Here is an 18,624-nt window from a genome sequence, read left to right on the forward strand (position 1 = left end):
AAAAAACATTCTAGTGAAACGAGTCATTATTTGGAAAAGCTAAAGCTCTTATGGATGCAAAAGTATGCCCTATAGTGTTATTTCTGAAAGTACTGGTGTCCAATGTCTGGCTGCACCCTGCATGTAGCCCCGGCTGATAATTCTGTAAGGGCTCCATTATGGCCTGCTGGCACTTGGGTGTCTGAATGAGAGGGTGCTTATGTGCTTCCTGATCCTCATACATATAGTGCTGCTAAACGCAAGCAGAACACAGAATTGAATGCAGAGACGTGCAGGACAAAAAGGGTTAATTTATAACGCTGGACACTGTGCAATATGCAAAAAAAAGGGGCAATCTGACATATTTTCCACTTTGGGTCCACAGCTGCATTCTGCTCTGTGTAACTTACCACAGGCCACTGCCCTCTGGGGCGCTGCTGCCATAAGGTGAACTGAGAAACTCGCCCCAGGTGGCAGCGCCCAGCAAGAGCTGAGCTAAAGAGCCAAAATTCCGATTTTTAACACTCTCTGCACTAGTGATGCGCACCCTCTCACTCCCCCTCTGACGCAAATATACCTTAACATTAATTAAACCCAATAGGATTGTTTTGCCTCCAATAAGGATTAATTATATCTTAGTTATCTTAGAGAAAAAGTATATAATTTGTAAAATTTAGAATTATTTGGTAATAATGGAGTTTAAGGGAGATGGCCTTCTCTTTATTTGGAGCTTTCTGGATAATGAGTTTCTGGATAACGGATTCCATACCTGTACATGGAAAACATTTTTACAGGTACTAACAATTGAATTCCAGTTGAAATTCTTTCTCTTAAGTTGCTGGAAGAAAGTTCTCTGCTTTCCGCTTAATGCAGGGAGCCAAGTGCCTGGCTGAACCGTGACATTAACATGGAAGTTCCGAGTTTTTAAGCGTGCATATGCCAATTAGGATTCGGTTCGGTATTAGGCTGAATATTTCATGAAGGATTCGGGATTCGGCCATATCCCACAATAGTGGATTCAGTGCACTTTACCTTTAGTAATTTGGATCTCAATAAGTCTACTAAAACATAATTTAAACATTTAATAAACCCAATACGATTGTTTTGCCACCAATAAGTATTATTTATATCTTAGCTTGGTTTAAGTACATTTTCTCAAATTTGAATTATTTGATTCAAACTGAATCTATGGAAAATAGCCTTCTTGTAATTTGGAGCTTTCTGAATAGCGGTTTTATGGATAATGGATCCCTTTTCATAACAGATATATGTGTGTAATTAACTCTGTAAATAGCATGCACAACTTGTATTATTTTCTCCTTTTAAGGAAAGCATGAAGTCTTCATCTATTACTTTCCCCCAGCAAAGGAAGGAAAGGTTACCAAGGTCCTGTGTCTTGGAGACGTCTTGTTCTGTAGGTAGTGAGGTCACCATTTATGTTTGCACAAGAGCTTCCTTTTGTTAAAAATATTTGTAATGGAGGTGCCGGCAGCAGCCAGTAGGGTGAATGTGTTGCAATAGTGTGAGTGTGTAAAGCAGGGACTGGCACTTAAGTTAGTGATGATCAGGAATAGCCGAGATGGCCATTACACAGGCCAGTAAATTATACCCCAATGGGCTCAATTTGTGTAAGCATAGGGGCCCAATGATGTTGCTGTGGGGCCTAATAACCAGTCATTCCCCTGATGGAAAGTTCATATAAAAGATGCTGATATCATTCAGTAAATAGATCCCAAAATAAACAGCTGATCTTACTCTATAATAAGCAGTTCATCTAAATGAATAATTAATGTGCTAATTAATTTATTGAGGTTTGTCCCTACAAAGCTTCTCTGCATTGTCTTTTGCTTGAAATGCAATTTTGTTACGTTTGTAGGCAAGTTATGCAGTTTTATAGGCAGTTTTTGCAGATGTTACTGAAGTGTTGGCTTAACTTAATACATGACTTATGCAATTTTCTTAATTGTGACTAATGCAATGTGACTGGGCCCCCTGGTGACGGCCCTGCTGAAACTGTGCGCTGGGTACCCACTGGTATTACTGCTATAACACAATGATGCAGGTGTGTGTTTGTTTAGGGTATAAAAGGAATAAAACACAAGCATTTATTCTTTGTTTAACTCAGTAGGTGATGCAAGAACCAGTTCTGATAGCAGCTAGCTGTTCAGTTAAGTGGAAATAAGGGCAAGACTTGCCAGGGGCACTATATAAAGGAACAGTAACTTCAATAAAAGAATGTGTTTAAAAGTCATTAAAATATAATGTATTGCTGCTTTAGGCACACACTACATTATAGTTTAATTCTTTAAGACACTTAATTTGTTGGCGTCACTGTTCCTTTAAGTTCTGGACGTTTGTGTGGATTGAACTAAATACAAATATGCATGGCTGCGATTCCTTGGCTTCACAATAATCTAATGATATTTCTCAGGATAGGCTGTGGTAAGGAAAGGCTTTTCTTCTAGAGAAGGAGTAGCGCTGAGGTGTGTGAGACTCCTGCTAGTGGAATGACAAACTTACACAAGAGATAGGAAACCTGTTGCAACCGCAGGCTCACTAACCAGGGAGCTGTTACAGTGCAGACGTGCTAGTCATGGTCATTTACAATAAAGAAATACAGTAATGGGAGGGGATGTTAATATAAAACTTCTTTTGTTTTTACAATGATAGAAAATGACAACTTGTCAATGTCTATTTCTAAATATAATTGTACAGGTATGGGACCCCTTACCTGGAAACCCATTATCCAGAAGTCTCAAAATTATGGGAAGGCCATGTCCCATATCTAGTCTATTTTTAAGCAAATAAGTCTACTTTTTAAAAATAATGTCCTTTTTCTCTGTAATAATAAAATGGTACCTTAGCACAATAAGTATCACAGTTGTACCTCAGAATAGGACAACCAGTCAATGTACTATATGTAACGCACAACACAACCAGTCTCTCATTAGAACCTTAATACAGGTATAGGACCTATTATCCACAATGCTCGGGACCAAGGTTTTTCTGGATAAGGGGTCTTTCTGTAATTTAGATCTTGATACCTTGCGTCTACTAAAAAATCAATAAAACATTAATTAAACCCAATAGGATTGTTTTGCCTCCAATAAGGATCAGTTATATCTTAGTTGGGATTAAACACAAGGCACTGTTTTATTATTACAGAGAAAAAGGAAATCAATTTTAAAAATCGGAAGTATTTGATTAAAATGGAGTCTATGGGAGATGGGCTTTCCGTAATTCGTAAGCACAACCATTTATTCCACTATTCCTCACCCACAGCCCAATCAGTCACACAACTGAACCTACCAACATTATAAACAGGCACTCAATTTAACCTAACCCATAGCACAACCAGTCACAACCCGTTGTGGTCAGTTAAATGATACTGATTTTATACTTTTGAATAACCCTTAACAAGACTTTAAGAAACCAATTCCTGTACTTAATCACGCATCTATTTAGTGTGTTAAATTGAGAATATTAAAAGTGTTCTCTATCCTTTTCATTGGCTCTTGTCCTTACTTGTTGCACAAACCCAGGGCTGCCATAAAGGGGCAACGGGCAGGGCTCTGGGTATCATTTGTCCCTGTAGGGAGCATTGAGAATGGTTTGATCTGGGTTAGCATTATGCTCATTAGCTTGACTTCACACTTTTAGGGCTCTGGCACACAGGAAGATTAGTCGCCCGTGACAAATCTCCCATGTAAAATCGCCAAAATCGTCTGCGCAGCGTGTGCCATCCCACCGGCGACTTACATTTTCGCCGGTGGGATGGTAGTTCGGGGAAATTAGTCGCCTGTGACAAGGGAGATTTGTTGCGGGCGACTAATCTCCCCGTGTGCCAGAGCCCTTAACTGTTAGAAGCTATACATGTACTTGCACAGTACAGATACGGGATCCCTTATCTGGAAACCTGATATCCCAGAAGCCCCAATGTTAAATATTGGGTATTGCAAAATAAGTTGTATTCCAGGCCTGAATGGGTTAACATGGTTCAAATGTGCACACTGACTCGCCATACATACACTATCCCTCACATATACCATTGTTCCCTAAGTCTGGAATGTGATTGATAGGAAACATATGGTCTTAGGGGTAATACAGTGGGGGAGGATTTTCTAACAGGGATATATATCAGCAACAAAAGGCTGGTCTCACATATACAGTATACAGACACACACACCCTCACACAAGCTCTCACTTACACACATTTACTCTAACACACATGCATACATTTTGACTACTTTATATGAATACATACATACTTTGTATTGTATTGGGAAGCTGTCAATATTGTTTTGACTGGCTTAATTATTGGTAATTTGTATGTAACTTTTGTAACTCTTTTCCACACATTAAATATACTTTAAATATCACCTTGGTGAGTGGTGTTTGTTGACCATAGTACTTACACAAATATATTAGAGAAAGGATAATTATAACACCCAAATTATAGGAAGGCAATGTCCCATAGCGTCCTGTGTAAGCAAATAATTCTATTTTTTTTAATTATTTCCTTTTTCTCTGTAATAATAAAACAGTAACTTGTTCTTGATGGTAACTAAGTAGCATGAATCTATATTGGTGGGAAAAACAATCCTATTTTAGGATTTAATGTTTCTTTTCAGCATACTTAACATATAGTGATTAACATTACGGAAAATCCCAAGTCCTAAGCAATCTGGATAATAGATCCTATGCACAGATTTGCCTTTCATATGTACATGCATTGTATGAGGAAGCCATAACTGTGACCATTATGTGACTTTAATCAAGCATTTATATCAACTTGGTGAAATAATATTATGAATTTCTTATTTGGCACACACAAGACATTTTCTTGCACATGTTTAGGTATTAACACTGGGGAGAGAATATTTTGCTTTGGATCTGTGTGTCTGTGACAGAAATGTTCAGCTTGCAGCAAAAGTCTATTTGGGGATTCTGGGAGCTGTAAATCCACTGTAAATTATATTGACAGTTTCCCTTTGGCTTCTCCTACCTACAAATACAGGAGCATGGGATGTATCTGGGCTTTGGTGTGTCCCCAGTTATTATGGATCTTATAGGGATGTATCTGTATCACAATAAAAGCTTTCCTGGCACAAACCCAACTGTTTATTACTAAACCTATGCCTGGCTGCTGCAGCTGTGACACATGGTTTTGGGGTAACACTGTGTAAACTATGTCTTCAACCAGTCAGTTGCATTGTCCCATCCCTAAGCCTGCTTCAGCCTAAGGTGATTGGCTGTCTCCTGTCACATGTTTAGCGTTATTGCTAGAGATCACAGCTCATTACCTGCTCTCTCTGTAAGTACATTTTTCAGCTAAATATTATAACTTTATGTTTATCATTCATTAATAGGATGGAATTGCACATGTTGTAGCATTATGTATTTAGCAGCAGACAGAGATTTCTGCACATTCCCTGTGCCACTGACAGTGCTAAAGAGCCAGGGTGGCAGTTAATGACAGTTGGGCAGCAGCTTTATGGATGGAAATATTAAAACATATCAACACAAATGTGTAGGGATCTGTCAGTATCACTTTGGTCTTTTGTGTCTGTCTGTCCTTTTGAAGTGATAGTTGCCAGAATCTTTACTTATTTAGGGGGTGTTTAGCCAACTGCCAAACTCTGTTGGATGATGGTGGGAGTTGTAGTTCAGTAGCAGCTACATGGCAACAGGTGCTGCTGATAATGTATATTTTCTCACACACCTACACGAAGGGGCATATTTATTATAGTGTGTAAGCAATTGAGTTTAAACTGTCATCCAACAATTTAGAAAACAACAGCAAAAATGTGATTTATTGCTATGGGCAACATCACTGGTGAGGTTGGCTTGCAGACTATTATAAATATGTAAATACAAAAGAACAAGAAGGGTGTATTATCCATATCTTATTGTTCATATCAGGCTCACACCGGGTGTTTCCCACCCAAATCAATAATGAAAAACAGAGAATTTTTATGTTGGTGTTATGCCCTAAAATCAACAACCTTTATTATAAACCTTAGATAAAATAGACAATAGTTGTCATAATAAGTGCATAAAATCAATCAACTGCAACCACAGTTGGTAACATTTCAATTAGCTAATTAACTCCAATGGAGCATGGAGTGGCAGAAGAGGGTGACAAATTCATTGGTGGCTGGGTGATACACACTATATACTATATACAAGAATGTGCAGAGGTGTACGGGTCCACAATTTTTATTCCGGATAGGGATTCACATTAATAACTATAATGACTATAATAACTCACTAGATCACTTGTTCCATAATTAGTTAATTTCTGGGTGTGTGGCGGCCTCATAGAGACTCAATAGTGTAATGATAATAACGGCGGCAGGTACAAATGTAGAGGACGCGGCGCAAATTTTTAAATAGCTATGTGCAGCCAGCAGTATTGATTTCAGGCAGCATGCCTTGAGTGGCTCATTAGAACGCTGAAGCTAAGAACGCTGCATACAGCATTGCACGGGTTGAGGTGGGAGTGTACCGCTAGTTAATCACCCTATATTATTTATCTATTTATTTACCTATTTATTTATTTGCCTAAAGACTAATTTATTCATTCATTCACTTATCCTTCTATGTATTTATTTATTCAACTAATAGAGGCTTTCTGTGAGTGAGCCTGTAATTGAATGCATTAGTTAATAAGTAACTGCAACTACTTACTGCAGTGATTGTACATCAGGGATTGAATTGATGTCTGTATAAATTAACTAATTATGGAACAAGTGATCTAGTGAGTTATTATAGTCATTATAGTGATTAATGTGAATCCCTATCCGGAATAAAAATTGTGGACCCCTACACCTCTCACATTCTTGTATATAGTATATAGTGTGTATCACCCACCCACCAATGAATTAGTTGCCCTCTTCTGCCACTCCATGCTCCATTGGAGTTAATTAGCTAATTGAAATGTTACCAACTGTGGTTGCAGTTGATTGATTTTATGCACTTATTATAACAAATATTGTCTATTTTAACTAAGGTTTATAATAAAGGTTGTTGATTTTAGGGCATAACACCAACATAAAAATTCTCTGTTTTTTATTTTTATAAATATGCCCTAAGTCAGCCAATTCCCTTTCTGGTCTCCAAGCTATAGAGATGGTTTGACCCACCTGTCAAAGTATAAGAGCAGCTCCCGGTGGGCTCCAGCCAAGAACCCTTCCCATCAGCCCTTTCTTATTCCCTACATAACTTATAACATTTAGCACTATCTATAGCTAATATTTGTGAGTGTGAGCCGTAGGTTTCCCACTGGGCCCTAGGAGGCCCATTCCAACACTGGCTATACACACAATAGCAGGTAATAGATTTAGCATTTAGGAGAATTTAAAGGAATCACAATGTTCACACCATGTCCATGTTTTATAGCTTTCATGTTGCCTCCATATTAGCTGTGAAATATACCGATCTCTCTTCTCTATTACAGGAGAAACGGTTATGGGTTGCAAGCTGTGTAGAGTCGAGGTAAGGATGCTCACGTGTTCCCTTTTGTCTCTCTTAGGGGCCTGGGTAAAGAATATGGTGGCACTGGCATAGGGGGGTGTGGGAGTTCAGGGCAAAACAGATGGGGGCCAGGACCAAATTAAACACCTGGGCACATGGAGCTCTACTTACATATCTGAGACAGATAATTACCCACACACACACACATTGTACTGATACAATCAGGTTTTAAGAAACCATGATCTTAACTGGTGTGAGGGAATGTCCTTTAATTTTTTATAACTGTGTTCATTTTTACAGAACTCAATTATTCCTATAAAGCATGAAAATGCTTACGTGGAGATCCTAGAGATCAGTGATGTGCATGACTCTCTGGTGCAGTTTACTGCCACCTTAGAGCTGCCCGACCACCCGGCACAGCCATCTTTCCTAGGTAAGTGTGATCAGTGCTAAAAAACACTATTTCTTTTCCATAGTAAGAGCCGGATATCTGGAAAACCAATTTTAATTTAAAGGACCCCGTCGCTAGATAATAATGACATCTATTGTATTTTAATTCTTGTAGAATCTCCACGTCCTGCTGGGAATGAAAAGGACCCTGGCTCTTCCCACAACATCGGAGGGGCCATTCCTTTTCATGAGCCTGAGGGCTCCGAGCCAGCAGAGTCTATGACCAGGGATACAGCCAGCCCCACCAATTTCATCTGGCCTTCATTTGTAAGTACATTGTATAAATGTTACATTTATATATACATGCATACACACAATTTCTGACTATATGCTTAATGTTATTTTTATTTAATTTAACTTGCCAATATTAAGACCTCATACATGACTGAAGCCCTGAGATAACATCCTGCTTAATGTTGGTTTCTTAATATGCTTTATCTCTTCAGGATGCCACGGTGGAGGTCCCTGGTATAGCGAATACATCCGAGGCACTGGTGGTCATTTTCGTGAAAGCGAATGCATATGAACCACCAGCATTGCCAGTTTTATCGGGTAAGTAGGATCATGCACTGACTTCTTGTAGTTTATGATAGAGTTGATCATGCAGATTTATTAAACACAGTCCATCTAATGTATTGTTGATCCCTATATCTGGCCACCTGGGCCATCAACCTTAGGTTCTCCATAACTGGGGAGAATTTGACCTTGTACTAATATAGCATATAACTGATATCTCTCTGCCCTAGTATTCTTAATGCATTTATGTGGATTATATGGGCATTTATGTTTGCTTTCAGTAATGGGATAAATATATATTTATATATTATATAGGAGAGTATTAATACTTTTTTATGACATATAGTTCTAATATTGTACTTATAATGACGATAAACTGTATTATAAGTTTAAGACTATATTGTTCCATTTCTGCAGATTCAGCAGCTCCTGATTATGATGCTGGCATGTCCAATAACAGCGGACTTCCCAATCAGGAGCAAGAGTCTGAGCCAGAGAAGGACACTGAGGATGATAATTCCACCTCTTCCAGTCCTCCATTACCAGTAAGTAGATTCTACAGATATTATTCTTTAACAGGCACAAAAGCTTAGGAGGGTTCTTAAGTTATACAAAAACCAATAAGTATAATTAGATGAGTAAATCTTTACTTCAAGGTTTGCATTTGCAAACTGTTCATTCTTAATGGTGCACATGTGAAATTCTTGCAATGTTCATTCTGTGCATAATGCTCATTTGTCCTTTATTTGCAGCTCTGCAGTCCTGACTTTGGCTCAGATTTTGACAATAAAATACAGGGTGCTGAAGGACCATCTATCAGGTATCTGATTTGGGATATATTCTCTTGTTTTGGTTTAGAATTGATTGGCGGAGGTGACTGGATGCTACAGAAAAGTGACCAAATAAATTGTGTATTAGATTAATCTTGACTGTGAACATAAACAAAACACATTTTACCTTTCATTATTTTATTTTTCAGCCCTGTTGAGCCCAGATCTCCCTCACTTGAAAATTTCAACCTGGGCCCAGTGTTGGGAGAAGGAGCATTTGGGAAGGTGAGCGACTCATTGCACAGTTAGGTTTTAGTTACTACTGATTTACCCAGAGTGATTGAACTTTCTGCCTTCTGACTCCAGGTATTCCTAGCCGAGCACAAAAACACCAAAGAACTATGTGCTATCAAGGCCCTGAAAAAAGAGGAGATTTTGAAAAGGGGCAACTTGGACAGGTCAGTGACAGGGGAAAGATTAATATTGCCCATATCTATGTCATCTTTTCTTGTTATATTCAGCATTATATGTAGGAAAGGTTTCTCTTTTTATATTTTGTATCTGTCTGACCTCACATTCCTTTAAATTATTTGCATTTGGTTATTATCTGCTGTATTGCCCTGTGTCTGTTTATTAGGATAAAGGGTAAGTGTAATGTTCCCTTGTGTGAGTCTCACATGGTGATAATGGGATAATTTAACCCACAGTGTCTTCAAAGAGAAGGAAATCCTCCAGAGGGTGAGTTCTGCCGAACACCCGTTCCTAGTGTCAATGCATGGAACCTTCCAGACGGAGTCTCACCTATTTTGTGTGATGGAATATCTCCCTGGAGGTGACATGTATGAATTTGTAACATCTGTGGAACTGCAAGAACCTGACATCATGTAAGTAGAATGGGAATGAGGGAATAAGTTTTTCAAAGGGGCACTTTCAGTGAAGCATCATCTCAGCATATATTTTTACAATGTAACGTAATACAAGCAAAGCTACACCTATCATACAGATAACTATCTTTCTTCTCACTATGATCACCTCAATTCTCACATCAGCTTATATATCAATAAAGAAAAAATATTTAAAGTAACTAAATTTTATTTTTTCTCTTTTCAGGTTTTACACCGCATGTGTCGTTCTTGGCCTGGAGGCATTACACCACCTTGGCATTGTCCATAGGTAAGCATTAATATTAATAAAATCATCTTTATTTCCAGATCGAGCTGGTAATAGTATGTTAATCATTCGCTTGCTGTTATTGTAAGGATTTCTTTTTGTATAACTACTAAACTATTGACTTGGTTTTAATTCAGAGATATAAAGCTTGAGAATTTGCTGTTGGACCGGGATGGCTACCTTAAGATCGTAGACTTCGGCCTCAGCAAAGACAGTAAGTGTTGCTTATAATTCTGGGGCATACAGGGGATAAGATCAGGTTATTAGGTATTGTTATATTTAGATATAGTGTTATTACGCTCCTCTACTGACCTGCTCCTCAACTCCTCTCTCATTCCCTCCTCACACACTCGCATTCAAGACTTTGCAAGGGCTGCCCCCCTTCTCTTGAATTCGCTCCCACAAACTGTCAGACTTTCTCCCAATCTCTCTGCCTTCAAGAGATCTCTAAAAACACATTTATTCAGAGAAGCTTACCCTAATCTAGTTTAGCAATACCCTGTGCCACACCTCTCACAACTCTGGTCATGCCCATTCCCACACCTTGTGTCTCAACTCTTTCTCCTTGTAGATTGTAAGCTCTTTTGGGCAGGGCCCTCTTCACCTCTTGTATCGGTAACTGATTGCTTTATATGTTACTCTGTATGTGCAATGTATGTAACCCACTTATTGTACAGCGCTGCGGAATATGTTGGCGCTTTATAAATAAATGTTAATGTAATGTAATGTAATATATAAGTGGCATAAACAGATCTGAGTGGGTGTTTAGTTTACATTAGGGCCCCAGATCTGCAGTTTCCTCACAGTGTTTCTTGTGTTTAAGGATTTGGATACAGCGACCGCACTAACACCATGTGCGGCACAAAAGCTTACATCGCCCCCGAGATCTTCCTGAAACACGGATACGGCATGGCCGTTGACTGGTGGGCCCTAGGAATCACCACCTATATAATGCTCATGTGTGAGGTAAGCACAATTCCTATATTATCAACTTACATTGGGGAATCATTGCCATTGTTGTTTCATATTGTGACTAAACATAGTGTAATACTATAATTAATATATAAGTATAATACATATTATAGTCTCCATATTTACAAGCATAACTTCCCATACTGTCAGAAATAATGTAGCATGAATAATACTGTATTTGGCTTCCCTTTATCATTTATAGAAGAAATACCCCCAAGGCACTGTACTAAGAGATGGTATCTGTATGACCAGCTGCACATGAGAGATGTAGTTCAGTACAGAGTCTGCACTAAGTTCATATAGCAACAAATCTCTTGGGAATGTTGTTTTGCTAAAGAAATAATGATTCACTTTTTCAGTTACCATTCAACAACGAAGACCCGGTTGAGCTAATGCAGAGCATCCTTTACGACAACATCGAGTTACCAGAATTTCTATCAGAGGATGTCTCTGCATTTATAAAAGAAGTAAGTTGGCCCCAGCAAATTTTTATCATGTGCCTTTATTCACTTTTTATACTAAGGGCATACATGCTGTATAGTTAATATTATTACTACCATGATATAACATATGGCCTTTAGTGTGTTTTAGTGGCAGTTTCAGGCTTTCACTGAACTTTACAATATGTATTATTACCCCAGTGAGTTCCTTTTGTTCCAAATGGTCAGGCTATGAATGCCAGAAGCAGCAGATACTCAGTTTAGTAAAGGGGTATTACTGATAATGGCTTGTCCCCTAAATACACAACTTAATCTCTGGTTCATATAAGCAGTTAATAGTTGCAAAAATATGAGCTTAATTGTAAGTCCATCCAAGCAGATCAGTTACATATGCATATCGTTACTTTCTCTATGGGGTTAGAAAATTGCTTGTATTTCCTGGGTGGATACTTTCCCAGTAGGATAATAAAATAGACATAAGCATTAAAGACATTAATGATTTAACAACAATGTTTGTTTTCATCTTTTGTAGCTCTTAGAAAAAGATCCAGAATATCGCCTCGGTTCGAGTGAGGCTGGTGCCGAAATGGTGAAAGAGCACCCCTTCTTCAGAGTAGGTTTCTATTCTATTCATTTTGATTTGCAGACAGAGAAGCAAAAATTAATATTGCCGTAGCCTCATAATGCATTATAATTTCTTGTTCTAACAATTCTAGTTTTTGGACCAGATACTCATTATGAAATATTACCTATCTTTCAGGCTATGGACTGGGACCATCTATTTCACCGTAGAATAGAGCCTCCATTTGAACTGGACAACCAAGACCACCTGGAGAGCCACGAGAACCCTGAATGCCAAGCTCCGGCACTGACACCACCTGCTGTAAGGATTCCATCAGAGCTGCAAGAGGCATTCAGAGGATTCTGAATAAACATCAAATAAGTAGACGGAATGGATGGGGAGGGTGGAGGGCCAGTCCATATCCATAGAAGAAGTCCATTAATAAAAAGTTATGATCAGAGATCCAGAATATCGAATATCCAGAAGATCCAGAATACCCAGAAAGATCCAGAACATCGCCTCGGTTCGGGTGAGGCTGGTGCCGAAATGGTGAAAGAGCACCTCTTCTTCAGAGTAGGTTTCTATTCTATTCATTTTGATTTACATAGAGAAAAGCACTAATGAATATTGCCATAGCATTGTAATGGATTATAATTTCTTGTTCCAACAATTCTAGTTTTTGGACCAGACACTCATTATGAAATATCTTTCAGGGTATGGACTGGGACCATCTATTACACCAAAGAATAAGGCCTCCATTTGAACTGGACAACCAAGACCACCTGGAGACCCGCGAGAACCCTGAATGCCAAGCTCCAGCACTGACACCGCCTGCTGTAAGGATTCCATCAGAGCTGCAAGAGGCATTCAGAGGATTCTCAATGAACATCCGATAAGTAGACGGAATAGATGGGGAGGGTGGAGGGCCAGTCCATACCCATATAAGAAGTCTATTCATATAAAGTGATGATAAGGTGTCCCACCTCAATAAATTCTGACTGTGTAGGCTAATGTAAGAATAGTCTGCTCATGGTTTGTAGCATATTAAAAAACTTGACCTGTATAACAGGCAAGTAAGATCTAGTAGGTGCGAAACAAACTGTATTTTTAAAGCAACAGCTGACACTGTAACATCCTGCCTGGATTTGAACCAGCACCCTGCAGGTTATTATGCAGTCTGTTATAACTCTGCTCTATGTGAGCAGATAACTAAGTGCTTGGTTCAGTTTGCCCCACAATACATTCTGTAATTAGCGGCTCCTTCTCTACAGTCGACATTTGGTACTCGAGCTGGCCCAAAGCCAAAGGTGGCTGTTATAGAAGAGCAGGCCAAGACTCCCTGTGGTTTGAGATTTCCTTAAGTGACAAACAGGTAAAACCTGGCACCAAGTTTAGAAACAGTTGGCACTACCTCACATTGTTTTTATTTGCTTCCTGGTAAAGTTGCAGTTGCCACCTTGAGAGATCTAAAGAAGAAGATATTGAAGATGGTTACTATGTTTATCCACCCTAAGGTATGAAAAGTAGGTTTATTCCTAAACAGTTTGAATAAGGGATGTGCTATGAGGCTCTCACTGTTGGTGGTTAATGAGCATTCCTTATGTTAGATTTGGTTTTTGCACACCATTTGTACCCCCACGTGAGTAACTGGTTAATTTGCAGAATGAATTAAGAAGTCTATAATAAAATCATCTACAATGTTGAATGATTCATCTGACTGCTTATTTATTTATAATCAACACATACATTTAGTTGCCCTTTAGATGTAAATCCTTCTGTGATTCTGTTTTTCAGATATGAGACAGCGTGGCAACAGTCAAAGGAACTCTTATTCTGTAATGAAGACCATGGATCATATACTGAACATTGTACCAAACACTCACTGGAGTCCGTGTGAAGAAAGAAGCCTGTACCCCACCTGCCTAGTGCCACCAACTTTTGCTACTCCAATAGGCACTATTTCATATATAACTTGTTTGTTCTGCTCACATTATGTATATAATTATACAAATAAAAATATTGCTTCTAAGAATATCATCTTCGTATTTATTAAACTATATACCTGGTTTATGTGTATATAGAAGGGAAGTCAGGGAGTTTATAGACAAGCCAACTTGTGGCCCTCCTGCTCCAGTACCATCTCAATTTTGAAGTTTTGCGTGCATACGGAGCAATGGGGACTTCTCCCCACTGCTCCGTATGGGAGTTTAAATGGGTGCGCATGCGTGCTTGCGTCGGTGCGGCGGGGGGGTCATGTTTGTTTGCGCATGCACGCCAGGGGGGCGCGAATGGGAGGGCAGCCTCGGGGCCCCTGGATTTGAAATCCGGTGCTGGTGACACTAAGTTCATAAATGGAAGCTGGAGGTACCACATTCCTGTAATACAGAGAGGCTCCTTCCATACATATATGTATATATATAAATATATTAAAGAAAGTGCACTTGCACTTGTCTCCTAACATTCTGTAGGTTGCACGGTAAAAAAAAATGTATATGTTTGGTAAGGACCAGAACTTTCTTGTATTAGGCTTAAAACAACAAAATATATTTCACATATTACTTGTGTCCAATGTTTTGGTCAAGATAAAGGTCCTAATATATGTATATGCAAGTTACACAAGATAAGGGTACAGGGAGTTGTATGTGACTCAAAAATTCTGTCAGGGCAGCTCTATGGATATCAGGGGTGGAAGACTGAGAGCAGCAGTGTAAGCAGGGAATCCCAGTGCTGAGAGTTCTGTATGAGGCTGAATAGGCTAGCAGGGTAACTAGTTGGTTGCCAGGGTGTTTGGGCTCTGGCACATGGGGAGATTAGTTGCCCGCGACAAATCTCCCTGTTTGCGGGCGACTAATCTCCCCGAAAATGTAAGTCGCCGGTGGGATGGCACATGCTGCGCAGGCGATATCGGAAAATCGCCGAAGTTGCCTCGCGAGGCATTTTTGGCGATTTGCCGAAATCGCACCGCCGCGTGTGCCATCCCTCTGGCGAAAATGTAAGTTGCACGGTAAAACTGATGGCAACTCGGGGAGATTAGTCGCCCGCGAACAGGGAGATTTGTCGCGGGCGACTAATCTCCCCATGTGCCAGAGCCCTTAGGTGGTGGGTCAGCAATACAAACATTTCAGTTCATTAGAGCAATGGTTTGCTGGGAGTTGTGCTGGAAGTGAAGCTGCTGGCATGGCCTAAGTGGTACTTGTAGATAGAGAAGCAGCAAAACAGTGAAACCTTTGGGGAGACACGGGAAGGAGTTTGTGTTGGGATTTGTGCCCCTGCTTCCATAGGCCTTATGTACCCTTAGCCTAAGAATCACATGTTAATGCTGTTTTAACAACAAATATCAAATGTGATGCCATCTCCTCTCCCATTACCTCTCCTCATTACCTGATTAACAAACGACTATTTGTGCATGAGCGTGTAACCCTTTTGAAAGGTGACACTGCAGAAAAAACACTGAATTATACATAAAAACATGTCTATTTCCATCTGAAACATAAAAACATAGTAACTTAGTCTGAAAAAAGACATACGTTTATCAAGTTCAACCTTTTATGACTATAAAAACCTGCCTAACTGCTAGATGACAAAGAGAAAGGCAATAAAGAACCCTTCTGTAGCCTCTCCAATTTGCCTCAGAGATGGACAGTGATTGTATCTAGTAGAAATCAAATAGAAGTCTAAAGCAACTGGACTTTCTAAGATTTCTTGAAACAGCTAAGTTTATTATCTACATTCTACAAGGACTCCAAGGTCCTTTTCCATTATGGATTTGCCTAACTCAGCCTCATTAAGGGTATATTTGATGAGATTAATTAGGCCATATACCTGTAGTTTTGTAGTTTTCGTCTGCAAACACTGATACATTACTTACAATACCCTCTCCTTAACCATAGAGCTATATAAGAATTTTACATTATTAGAGACTATATTAAAGTGTTAAAATAATCTCAAACATTACAAACTAATACTTTCAAAATTGAATAAATAAACTCATTTGAAAGAGAAATATAATAAGATTGTTCCAATTAAATGTTCATATATAGAAAATATAAACCTCAATATTGCAGGTTTGTATAAAAGTACATTATAAATAATAACTCGTTTCATATAAATCAGGCCTTTTAATGACAATATATGTTGCTATTAGAATGTGATGCAAACACTAGTGCAAAGGCTAGTGACAATTGCCTAATTGTGCTTTCTTCACTAAAATAACTGAATTTCTAGTGGCAAAATATGTCTTAGTTTTTTTTTTTGGTGCAAAAGAAGAAAGGTAAAGGTGGCGGAGGAGAAGATGGAGAAAAAGAAGCAAAGCTGTCACCATCAACACCACCACCATAGCAAGGAAGAGTTACTGCTGTGACCTTCGGCTTCTACTCTAGGGGTGCCACCATCTATCACACCAATTACCCAGGCCTTTAAACTCTCACCCATGGACCAACCATTCTCTCAATTAAATATATAACCCAGGCCATAACTATACCCACATACACACTACAACCAGTCTCCCAAAATACCTAGCCCACAGCACAACCATTCTCTCAATTGCACCTAACCCACACAACTACCAGTCTCTCAACCCACACAACAGTCATTCCACTGTTCATTAACCACAGCCCAATCAGTGTCTCATTTGCATTTACCAACATTTTAAACATTTTCTAAATTATTTCTAATCCACATCACAACCAGTCTCTACTATATACCAAACCCACAGCACAAGCAGTCTCTCAAATGTACCTCATCCACAACAGAACCAGTAATTCCACTATACATCAGCCATAGCCCAATGAATGTCTCAGTTGAACTTACCAGCATCATAACCACTTAAATCTATCGAACCTATAGCAAAACCAATCACTCCACTAAATCTCACCTCAACAAGTCTCTTGTATTTATTTCAATCACAGCACAACCAGTCACTATACAACATACAACACTCAGCACAACCAGCCACTCCACAATAAACCACTTAAAGCCCAATCAGTCTCTTAGTTGTACCTACCAACATCATAAACATTCACTTAACCCATACCACAACAAGACACTCCAATAGATCTCACCCACAACCCAAACATTCTCTTTTATCTAACCCACACCACATCCAGTCCCTCAAAAATGCCTAAAGGTGGCCATACACGGGCCGATTGTAGCTGCCGAAAACGGTCCAATTCGGCAGCTTATCAGCTCATGTAGGGTCAGCAACGAGGGGCATCCCCGAACGATATCTGGCCTGAAATTGGCCAGATATCGATTGGGCAGGTTAAAAGATTTAGTCGGATCGGGGGCTCATTGATGCAGTCCCCGCCCAACTGCGCCCATTGCCGCCGTTATAATTCAATCATTTGGCCCTACAATCACCCCATATCGCCCACCGATAGTGGATCTTAACATGTATGGCCACCTTAATTCAAACCACAACCAATCAGTCTCTCAGTTGCACTAATACATTATAACCAGTCACTCAAATGTGCCAAACCACTACAAGTCACTTGATCTCACCCACAGCCCAACCATTCTCTCAATTATACCTAATCCACATCACAGCCAGTCTCACAAACATGCCTAGCATTCAGCACAAATAGTCTCTTAAATGTACCTCATCCAAAGCACAACCAGTCACTCAGTTAAACCTACCAACATCATAACCAGTCATTCAAATGTACAAACCCATAGCATACTCCACTAGATCTCACCCACAGCCCATGCATGCTCTCGTTTATACCTCACCCATACCACAAACAGTCTCACAAATTTACCTCATTCACAGCACAACCAGTAACTATACATGACCCAAAATCCAGTCACTCTCACTTACATCTGCCAACATCATAACCAGTCATTTATATGTACCTAGCATATGGCACAGCCATACACTGAAATAATTCTTACAGACCCCACCACCAGTTTCTCAATTACACCTAAACCACAACATTACCAGTCATTCTTTCATTTACACCTATCTCACAATACTACCAGTCTCTCATATATACCTATCCCACAGAACAGTCTCTCAAATTTACCTCATCACAACACAGCACAACCAGTCACTCCACAATATATCACTCACAGCCCATTCAGCCTTTCAGTTTCACCTACCAACATCATTACCAGCCACTCAAATGTGCCCAACCCATACCCGTCACTCCACTAGATCTCACCAACAGCCAAACCCGTCCCTCAATTACACGTAAACCACAGCACAACTAGTCATTCCATTATTTATCATCCACATTCACTCAGTTGCACCAACCAACATCATAACCAGTCATTCAAATGTAAAAAACCACAA

General features: G+C 39.4%; 1 protein-coding gene and 1 long non-coding RNA gene across 2 annotated transcripts; both read left to right on the forward strand.

Annotated features, from left to right (window-relative positions):
- Positions 1-8,610: 8,610 nt before the first annotated feature.
- On the forward strand, positions 8,611-10,687 carry LOC116410342. The gene is made up of 5 exons (XR_004222302.1): positions 8,611-9,241; positions 9,401-9,476; positions 9,558-9,649; positions 9,899-10,364; positions 10,499-10,687. It is a non-coding gene; the product is annotated as an uncharacterized LOC116410342 (long non-coding RNA).
- Positions 10,688-11,026: 339 nt separating this feature from the next.
- On the forward strand, positions 11,027-14,316 carry LOC101735045 (serine/threonine-protein kinase AtPK2/AtPK19-like). The gene is made up of 4 exons (XM_031900615.1): positions 11,027-11,327; positions 11,693-11,800; positions 12,306-12,908; positions 13,049-14,316. The coding sequence occupies exons 1-3, from the start codon at positions 11,214-11,216 to the stop codon at positions 12,447-12,449; spliced, it is 366 nt and encodes a 121-aa protein (XP_031756475.1). The 5' UTR covers positions 11,027-11,213; the 3' UTR covers positions 12,450-12,908; positions 13,049-14,316.
- The last annotated feature ends 4,308 nt before the right edge of the window (positions 14,317-18,624 follow it).

Source organism: Xenopus tropicalis, chromosome 4 (genome assembly GCF_000004195.4).
Source record: "Xenopus tropicalis strain Nigerian chromosome 4, UCB_Xtro_10.0, whole genome shotgun sequence".
Lineage (NCBI taxonomy): Eukaryota > Metazoa > Chordata > Amphibia > Anura > Pipidae > Xenopus > Xenopus tropicalis.